We start from the raw sequence: 9965 nt of genomic DNA, 5'->3' as shown, positions 1-9965 counted from the left end.
AAATACTACTCCGAATAAAAAAATTGGAAAATAGGTAAATTACACCACCAACTCAACGCCGGAATTTAAATAGAGCCAATTGAAATGGTGACATTTAATTATCGCCATGGCCAGATATTCCATTTTCGTGCATCACATCTCAAACAGGGCGCGAGTACATTGTAAGCGGCACATAAAACACCAGCCGATGCGCTGCTTATGACTACAAAACCACATGAAGATTCAGAGAATGAAGGCACCAAGCAAACCCAGTGCTAAAAGGCTCAGAACAGCAAAATATTCCAGACACAAGGCCGACAACGCGAACCAAAAAATGCTGATTTTACAACTTCTATTCCAGTTCACGCATTATCACAATCGGCCACATGTATACACGACGCCACTGTTGTCAGCACAATCTACACGGCATGTTCTTGCCACAAATTCAAGCCCGGATCAGATAACCACGCATCTCCATGAATCAGAACCCAAGGCACCAACCAGCCCGAGCTCCATCACTACCCTAACCTTGCTGTCAGGACTCAGGAATTTCAGTCACAATCACCCTGGGGGTGAACTCAACAAAACCGAAGGCACCTCATCTGTACAACAAATTCCCAGCCTTAGCTGTTCCAGGGAGCAAAAACATACAGGAGGTCTCAAACCCATCTCAAGATCTGACATGCCTCTGCAGCACTGTCGGCCAAAATACCATCTCGCCTGATCACTTACTGACTTTAGCAAGTGGCCCTGGGAGTTGCAATCTTCACTCCTCGATGCTGTTCTTTGCGTTCCGCTGCTGGATGGCGTAACGTCTTTGCAGCTCTCGGAGCCTCTCCAAAAGTTCTTGAAATGATGGGCGCTGCTGTGGGTCACTGCTCACAGAAAGGGAAAATGCAATCAGGAATATACAAATGTTACAAAATACAAAACTATAAATTTCTTCTAGAGTAAACTTCAAAAATTTGCAAGTACAGGCTGCAGAAAACTACTCAGAATGCAGAGAACTGACTGGGGCCTGAGGTTTCACCTTTCCTAAAGGCACTAAAGAAAGGAAGGAAAAGCAGTAAATACCTTTCCCAACAGCTTAGGATAATTGATGTCCATTGCAGATCCACATCGTTAGGAATATCCAACCTTTGGTTCATGAAACCAACTGCACCAATGACCTATATAAGAAACAAGCCCTTGAAAGTTAGTATACAGGACTTGTAAAAAATATGAAGAAAAATAAACGGCTGGAAAATATCAACATGGTAAAGGTCTGCTATGCAAAATAGTGTCAATAAAAGTGCTGTCAGGCCACATGATGTCTTTTGGTGATCTCAGTGGTTCTAATTCCATGCAGCCACTTAAACTAGCAGTCAAAAGTTTACTATTATCATAATTGATATATTATTTAAAGCTGCTACAAGAAATAATGATCTTCAGTCAGTCGCAAATTGTCACTACATATATGGTCAAAATCAGACAAAAATTTAACAAAAAATAAAATCTAACAAGAATATACCTGCATCGAGTTTAAATTTTCCCATGGTATCTTCTGCGTAACAAGTTCCCACAGGATCACCCCATAGCTATACACATCAGACCTACATTAGTACCATGAAAAAGTTATTAGTGTACTCATATCAAGAGCTGATCAGAGAAACTTCTGTTGGTAAGATCTCCACAGCTTACTTCTCATCTGAAGGTTCATTCCGCAACACCTCTGGTGCCATCCATTGCGGCTGGATATGAAAGCCACATCAGTATGTTAAAGAGAAAACAATACAAGGGAAAGCTTTAAACCAATCATGTTAACTGATATATCAAGCACTCGAATTAAGACTGCTGGAACTTACTGTTCCTTTCCCAGTTTTTGTTGTCAGAAAAGTTTCGCGCTTGATACGTGAAAGACCAAAGTCTGCCACCTGATATGAGTCTGATGAATTGAGAGGAGGCAAGCAGGAGAACGAAAAATGTGGAAAACAAATGAAATGGATTGTACCTTCACAGTCCAGTGCTTATCAACCAGAAGATTAGATGATTTCAAATCTCGATGTATGATAGGTGAGCTGGAATGGTGAAGATAATTCATGCCCCTTGCCTGTATAAACACAAAATACAGATGACTAGGGGATCGAAGTATACATACAAAAAAAAGTGTAGAACTTGGAACACATAAATTTTGTTTGCTAGGGGATTGACAAGCTCCTTGCTCAAATATGAAAGCACGAACTAGCTGGCCATAATCTATTCACTGAATGAGGTGAATAATGGGCTGTATAAAGAAAATGCACTTACAATATCTAAAGCCATGTGAATGCGCCGTCTCACATCCAACTTGGTGCCGCTCCTTTGAAGTAAGCGAAACAAGCTTCCCCTGCAATTAAGAAGAATGAAAATAGGAAAAGGAACCCAAAAAAAAACTGCGGGAAATCATCATAAGTATGGGTAGTTGACTTGAACATGCAACCAAACCAATGTATATTTTATTTTTAGAATAGTTTTCCATAGACGGAGAAACATCTTACTATATGATCCCACTTAAATGTATATTTTACTGGATACACCACTTACAACAAAAGGTATGTGAATCAATGACTTCTTAGGTTAAACCATGCCAAGAACTTCTGACTTTCAGTTTCCTATATGTCTTACGTAACTATTGCTGTAGCAGTCAAACCATTCAACCAGATGTAAACAAACTTCTGAGCTCAATTTCATGAACATGAGCAAGGGAGCAACAGTGAGCAAACACCACAAAATAAGAACTTGAAAACGTTAGGGGGGGGCATACCGAGGGAGGAACTCTGTTACGATACAGAGGCGTTGTGGAGATGTAACCGCACCCATGAAGAGTATAATGTTAGGATGGCGCAGTTTCTTCATAAGGGATACCTTAACATATGAATGATATCACTATCAGTACAACTAAGAATCCAAACTTTCAAATGAAGTCACAAGATCTGAAGCTAACAGAAGGCTCCACTACTACTTCCAGAATCAACTCTAAACAAAACATATATCATTTGTCAGCATACTATTTTTAATTTTGTCTATATCAATGTATTTGGTGACAATGAAATTGGTAGGTTTTGCAGGAATCCTGAAACTGAAAATTCCAAATTGTATTTTTTATTTTATTTCAAGTGTGTCTGAATCATCACAAACTATGACAAAAAGAACTGTAATTATGACACTAATCAGGTTCACAACATATTAATTACTATGCAGCTAGGGAATGAGCTGCATGTCCTCTTGTCATAAACTGTACATGGTTATTAAAACGTCGTTTAAACGACGTTTAATCAACGTTTAAACGTTAAAACGCTGCTCAGATCTGAAACGGTGAAACGTTTTGCACAAATCGTGTAAAACGACGTTTTGCATCATTTAAATGTTCGTTTTATTCGTGTAAATGTTATGCTGTCTTTATTTGAGATTCACTTATTGACTTAAAAATACTACAGTGATGAGGAAGGCAATGATAATGCTAGTTTTGATGAACTAGGTGATGGTTTTTGAGACATCATGGATGGGAGATTGAATAACGCTTGTGTGCTTGTCATTGTGCTTGTGGTTGTGGATTTGTCTTGCTTGCTTTTGCACTTGTGCTTGTGGACTTGTCATTCTACTATGCTTGATTGCTTGTGCCTTGTGGACCGATGGTTGTGAACATGTTATTTTTAAACTATTATTATGTGAACCTATATTGGTTGTTTGGTATTTAACTTTGTATATTGTGTGAATTCATGATATATTGATATTTTTCTATATTGTTTATCACGACGTTTAAATGTCAAAATCTGCTCTCCATCGTTTTATCGTCTTATCGTTTTAATAACCATGAAACTGTATGGTAATTGCAGCTGAGGATGGTATCCACCTCTTGCCGAAAGGTCTGTATCACATCTTCTGAATATTCTTGCTTGGAAAAAACTTTAACAGCCACATCCTGCCAGAACATGCCACATAAGATGATAAACTAAAAAAGGAAAAGTAAATAGAGATTAGTAATTCATGCAATAGCCAAGCAACAGAACATACCGAACCATACCATAAAGCATGATACACTGTCCCACAAGAGCCTGCACATACACAAGTTAAAAGTACAATGATTAAAAGGTATATAATATAGTAGAATACAATGCAAAGTACACTTAAGTTACTGCTGCATGTAAAGCTATTTTATTTAATAAAAACCTCGAGTGGAGACTATTCCTATAAGTCTATAACAAGAAAGATCATGCCAAGGCTTATTTGGCAAATCTAGATCCTTATGTGTACAGAAAGTTTCAAGAGCACCCATGTCGGTGATCAGAGTTCTCAAGAGGTTCAGATCCTAAGAGCAAACACATGTGCTTGGAGCAGAACAAACTTAGAAAGTAGTAGCAAAATAACACTTTGAAATTTCAGGCTCAGATTCCAATGCAGAAAGAAACTAAGGCTCTAGCACTGGATTCTCATCACAAGCACATGGTTCACACTTCTGATAAAGTTAGAACCAAAACTCAGCCAAACAGGGGCTAAAATGGGTATACTCGCATCTCCAACTGTAGCACCTATTAAGACATGAAAAGAAAAGGGCATACCTAGTGCTGTATGCCCACATACAAGGGGCCCAGCCATCTTGAGAAGGTAATTTCTAGACATCCTTACCCTTGCTTAGCTTTGCAAGGAGACTGGTTCAAAGCCAGGTTAGAAGTGTTGAGACCTACCACTGTGCCAGGTCTGCCCTTTTTATCTAGCCATAATATGATTCTTAAGAAGAAATAAAGAATATACAAACAAATATAGAGGAAACAAAGCTACTCCGAAGTACAGACATGCACGCAATAGAAGAAATAAACGCTGACAAAGAAAAGTGAATAAATTACTGAAAGAAAATGTAACTTTTTTTATTTCAGACAAAAAGAAATATCAATCATGCACAAACACATCCATATGATCAAGCAACCATTCGCAAAAGGAGAAGCAACTACCTTGACCTATTTGTTCTCCAATGACGAGGTCTTCCCACAGGATCTCATAATCCAGACAATCCGCTTCATGATCTACTTTGTAGAGAGCACTGCTGTTAGTGCTTCCAGTGCTGCTTGCACTGCTTGTGCTGTTATTGTTGAAAGAGGACCAGGAACCTGAAGCCTCATTTTTGCTAGGCTGGTTGTGTTCAGCACCTTGGGCGTCCGGAGCTATGCTAGAATCAGAAACCTTCCGATGATTCGGGCCATTCTCTTGGTCACCATGCAACCATGGCAATATCACATGATTTCTTTCATCAGGTCCCTCATTCTCCCGCCCTTTCCAAGGCCATGATATCCCTTTCTTGTTCAGTAGTGCCTCTGCCTTTGAACTCAAAATCCTGTGTAACCCTACTTTTCCTTCACCTGATTCATCACTGTTTGGGTTGGTTGATTTCCCAGGCGAGTGCTCCATAGCAAAGGGGACACGTGGTGCATCCCCTCTTGGAGTAGTTGTTCCGCTAGACGTTGGCTCTTCCTTGGCACCACGATCAGAGCACTGACTCTCACCACTGCCACCTTCCCGTTCTATGCCATTCTCATCTGTCCTGACCCGAGAATGAACTTTATTTGTGACCTTGGTAGCCTGTGTTGTGATTCTAAAAATCAAAAAGGAATATGCTAGCAATGAACCAAGAATATATACTTAAACAGATCATATTGATTGCTACACAAGTTCCTCTGCAGATATCATTCTAGAATTTGGCAATATGCAAAACAGCCAAAGCACATCTACAGATGATAATATAGCCCCATTTTAAGTCCTCATTAAGTCAATTATTGTTACTGAGATGGTGTTAAATTCTGCGATGTCTCGTAAATGACCTTTGGAGTAGAAATGGACCGTTGAAAAAAAAAACATATAAATTTGCAAAATGGCATGTTTTAACAACATATTATTTAAGCTAGAATGCTATGTATTTGGAAAATATCTACAACTTTTTATTAATAGAAAACAGAGCTTAATGGCATGTTTTTAACAACATATTATATAAGCTAAAGTGCTATGTATTTGGAAAATATCGACAATAATAGAAAAATAGAGCTTACCAAATTTGTTATCTTAGACGCTAAAGTGCTTTGCAGGGGTTCCTGAGGATCAAAAGTACTTCTGTTCAACAAGTTGGTTATGCGACTGGTGTTGCTGCAACTACCATCACAAGATGTCCTAGACGATTCTGGTTGTGGCCTTGCAGGAGTTGGAGGCCTACAAAATATCTGCTCCAATTGGCGGGAATCACTTGAAACACAAATGATACCCACCAAACTGCCATCCTCATCATAGAAAGGCGTGTTGGTGGCAATAGCTGAAAACCTATCTCCACCCCTGTTTTTAACTGGAAACTTCCCAGTCCAACTTTCACCCATAGAAATACGTCGGAAGATGTCATGTACCACATTGTGGTCACCGGAATCAACCAGAAGCATGAGGGCATCCTGACCAAGGGCTTCAGATGCAGGATAGCCAAACAGATTCTCCGCAGACTGATTCCTATATTAGTAATGACAAAATTTGGTGAAAAAGGAAGCACTAACAAGAACAAAATGGGATTAAGAGCATTTTTGCAGAACCTATTGTGCTTTGAAGTGAAGTTAAGAAGCATGCACACTTATCAAACTAAGTCGTTTATCTGATTAAAAGCAAAGAAGCAGTGTTTCTAATTTTACAAATGATAAATAGTCTGCCAGGAAGCAAATTGCATATTCTGTCAATACTTAAATAACTAAATAAGAAATGCAACTCAAAAAAACAATTACCGACAAAGTGCATTTTGTGACTCAATCAGGGGCGAAGCCACGTTCATGGTGCCTGGTGCACTGGCACCAGGGTAAGAACGATTTTTCCCACTGTTACCACTAGATTTTTCTAATGCTTAGAATATAATGCTAAGCAGTGCACCAGGGTTGTTTGAGCTCTAGCTTCGCCCCTGGACTCAATGCTTCCCCTCAAGGAACTAGCAGTAACAAGACGTTTAGTGAAGGCAGAACTTCATGGTACAAGCTCATCCCCAGAACCAGCTAAAGTCTAGGCATCCCATCCAGCATTTCGTTACTGTGCTTTAACACAGCTGATAAGTAACCTAACATCATTACAGAATTAGGGTTCCACATGCACCAATAGTGTGACAGAGTGTCACCCACATTATCCCACTGTAACACTATCCTCTAACCAGTATCACATGCTATGCTAGATCAAAATGACACAAAGAGATCGCTAGTGCTCGAGCAGGTTTCATCTTGGTAACAATTTGGATATGCGGCCACTCACTTCGTTTCAGGCGCTAGAATCAAAATATCTGACCAGAATGACCATTGGATATCATCAAATGTTGTCAAGCTCATAGGCTGCAGGCAAGCAAATCAAGATACGGTGAAGCACCAGAAATCTAACCAGTATATGATCCTCCCGTCGAGGTCCAGAATGTGGACGGACTGCCCCAGCGACTGCAGAACCCTGGAGTACTGCCTCTCAGGCAGCCTAGCGCTGGTGCTGGCGTCTCCAGAGCCCGTGGCGCGGCCCTCCTTCTGCAGCGGGGACGAGTGCGGGAACGAAGCCGACCCCCGGGCCCACGCCTGTGGGCCGCCCTCGAACCCCCCGGACAGGCGCCTCCCCGGCGGCGTCCCCTTCGAAGGCGGCGGTGGCGGCGGCACCGGCACGCCGCGCCGCGGCGAGACCGACTGTGAGCGCCGCCGCTCCCCGACGCCGGGTATTAGCTTAGACATCTCCTGCTTGAGCTGCGCCTGCCCAACCTCCAGCTCCCGGATCTTCTTCAGGAGCTCCTCGCTAAACTCCATCCCCGCCGACGCCGCGGCCGGCGTCCCCAAAACCACAGAGACGGACTCTTCCTCAAACCGAGCCAACTGCCGGCATCACCGTCCTCCTCGACCTCGAGTGCCCTAGAGCTGCCGCCGCCGCCGCCGCCGCCGCCGCCGCGTCCCCTCTCGCCTTCTCCAGACCCCCCAGAGCTCGAAAGGCCGCTCCTTTCTCCGCTCCCGAGGCAGATTCGACGCCAAATGGAGCAAAAACTGCGAGGGATGTGTTTAGATGCGCGAAAATTTGGTAGCTGTAGAGTACTGTAATATTTTTCGTTTTTTTTAAATATTATTTTATTATAGGCTAACTAGACTCCAAAGATTCGTCTCGCAACGTACATTAAAATTATGCAATTAGTTTCTTTATTTATCTACATTTAGTACTCCATACATGAGTTATTTATTATATTTAATGTTTCGATATAATTTCGATGTGATGGAAAATTTGAAGGAACCGGAGGGAAGCGAGCTCTCCGATTCTCCGAGATCTCCCGCAGCGATTTTCCGGACAGAAACCGGCTGAATCGAGGGAAAATACGATCTTTTCTGGGGAGCAGTTCTTGGCCTGTGCTTGGGACGGCGGAGAGGAGCAAATTGCTGCGGAATCTTAGGCCCTGTATCTTTAGTGTAAATTATGTAAACGTAAAAAAAATGTCACATCTATTGTTGCGATATATTTATAGAGTATTAAATGAATTTTATTTATAAAACTTTTTATATGGATGGGCTGTAAATCGCGAGACGAATCTAATGAGCCTACTTAATATATGATTTGCAACAGTGATGTTACAGTAATCATCCGCTAATTATAAATTAATTAGCATCATTAGATTCGCCTCGCGATTTACAACCCATCTATGTAAAAAAAATTATAAATAAACTTCATTTAGTACTTTAAATAAAATTTTTACATGTAGAAAACTAAACACGGCCTTATATCTCTCACAAGTCACACACACGCATCCAGATGGAGATTGAATAAAATAATATCAACATTAGGGGAGAATAAATGGTAGAGAGAAAATATATATCGGATATGGGGGAAAATGGTGACTTGGTGAGTTGTTCTTGAGAATTCTCCTCTTGTGATTGGTCAGCTTGGTAATAAGAAACTGCAGGGGCTGCTTGCTTGGCTTCCTAATGCCATTTTATGTATCTGGTCTTAATTTTTGTATGGATTTTGGAGTCTTCCCTAAATATTTTCAACCCATTTTTCGGATTCTGCAGTTTTAAATTTTTTCTATATTTCCTTGGATGTTGTGCCCCTGTCCCTATCCATCTACCTTGCTGCCAGTGCCAACCTGTGTTGTCATCCTGCTGAGAGAAAAAAATGGCAATTGGGAAATTGGTTGGTGTACACATCACAACTTTCACAAGGAGCTTTCTATTCTCACCTTCTCGCCTGGTGTTGTGCTGCTACAATTTTGGGCTAGGGTTAGGGTTAGTGCTTGACTTTTTTACAGTAACTGTCTAGATCTGCGACTGTATTTTTGCCAGTTTTTGTTTTGGTGCTCATTTATGTGATTTGTTTTTGTTGCCGTCTGGAGGGCCCTTTTGTGGATGTCCATTGATTAGCACTTAACTGCCTGGAACTGCAACCTTGCCTGCCACAATTAGGGTCACCCTTTTCTCACTTGAGTTCGTTATCACTGTGATATTCTTTACGTTGCGGTCATGCCCATGTCTAGCTCTAGAAATACCCAAGCAAGATGTATATACCAGGAAAAGGAGGTGTATGGATATTAGTTCAACTATCATGGGATGGGACAAAGTTCTGATTAGCTAGATCTTTAATATACCATGTGGCCTGATTTGAATACAAGATTTATAAATCAGTTAGACTACATAGTAAAAGTTGGAGATGTATCTTAAAAAAAACTATAAAATATTATTGCACTCCCTCCTGTTAGGACTGATTGGCACTGTCTCCAAAATATACCTTTTAACTATTAACTTTTTTAATTAAAAATTGTACTATATTTTGAGACAAATATACTTATACCAATTTCAAATATCTGAACTCAGCACATGGAAAGTAATTTGTAGTTATTTGATTTTTGGACACCCTAGAGGGAGTACTAACCAATCCTGTGTGTGTTTGCCAAGTAAATTATCTGCAGTGTTCCCCCTAGAAATGTGATATTAATTTATAGTTTAATTTCAGGT

At 40.7% G+C, this 9965-nt stretch overlaps 1 protein-coding gene across 1 annotated transcript; it reads right to left on the bottom strand.

Moving 5' to 3' along the window:
- Positions 1–227: 227 nt before the first annotated feature.
- LOC120666483 (dual specificity protein kinase shkD-like) lies at positions 228–8018 on the bottom strand. Its single transcript, XM_039946337.1, has 13 exons — positions 7378–8018; positions 6036–6477; positions 4947–5571; positions 4012–4052; positions 3851–3919; positions 2762–2862; positions 2266–2344; positions 1970–2068; positions 1824–1892; positions 1660–1709; positions 1490–1571; positions 1054–1148; positions 228–854 (listed from the first exon to the last, which is right to left on the bottom strand). The coding sequence occupies exons 1-13, from the start codon at positions 7779–7781 to the stop codon at positions 746–748; spliced, it is 2265 nt and encodes a 754-aa protein (XP_039802271.1). The 5' UTR covers positions 7782–8018; the 3' UTR covers positions 228–745.
- Positions 8019–9965: the final 1947 nt, after the last annotated feature.

This window comes from Panicum virgatum, chromosome 3N (genome assembly GCF_016808335.1).
Source record: "Panicum virgatum strain AP13 chromosome 3N, P.virgatum_v5, whole genome shotgun sequence".
NCBI classification, from domain to species: domain Eukaryota; kingdom Viridiplantae; phylum Streptophyta; class Magnoliopsida; order Poales; family Poaceae; genus Panicum; species Panicum virgatum.
This window is presented reverse-complemented; position numbering and strand designations above follow the sequence as displayed.

What these genes read in the sequence shown, in the direction of transcription:
- LOC120666483 (XM_039946337.1), bottom strand. Translation starts at nt 7,781, where the DNA reads ATGGAGTTTAGCGAGGAGCTCCTGAAGAAGATCCGGGAGCTGGAGGTT. An exon ending in AATGAACCTTCAGATGAGAA is followed by an intron (nt 1,572 to 1,659) that starts GTAAGCTGTGGA and finishes GTACTAATGTAG; the next exon opens with GTCTGATGTGTATAGCTATG. An exon ending in ATCCTAAGCTGTTGGGAAAG is followed by an intron (nt 855 to 1,053) that starts GTATTTACTGCT and finishes TTCTGTGAGCAG; the next exon opens with TGACCCACAGCAGCGCCCAT.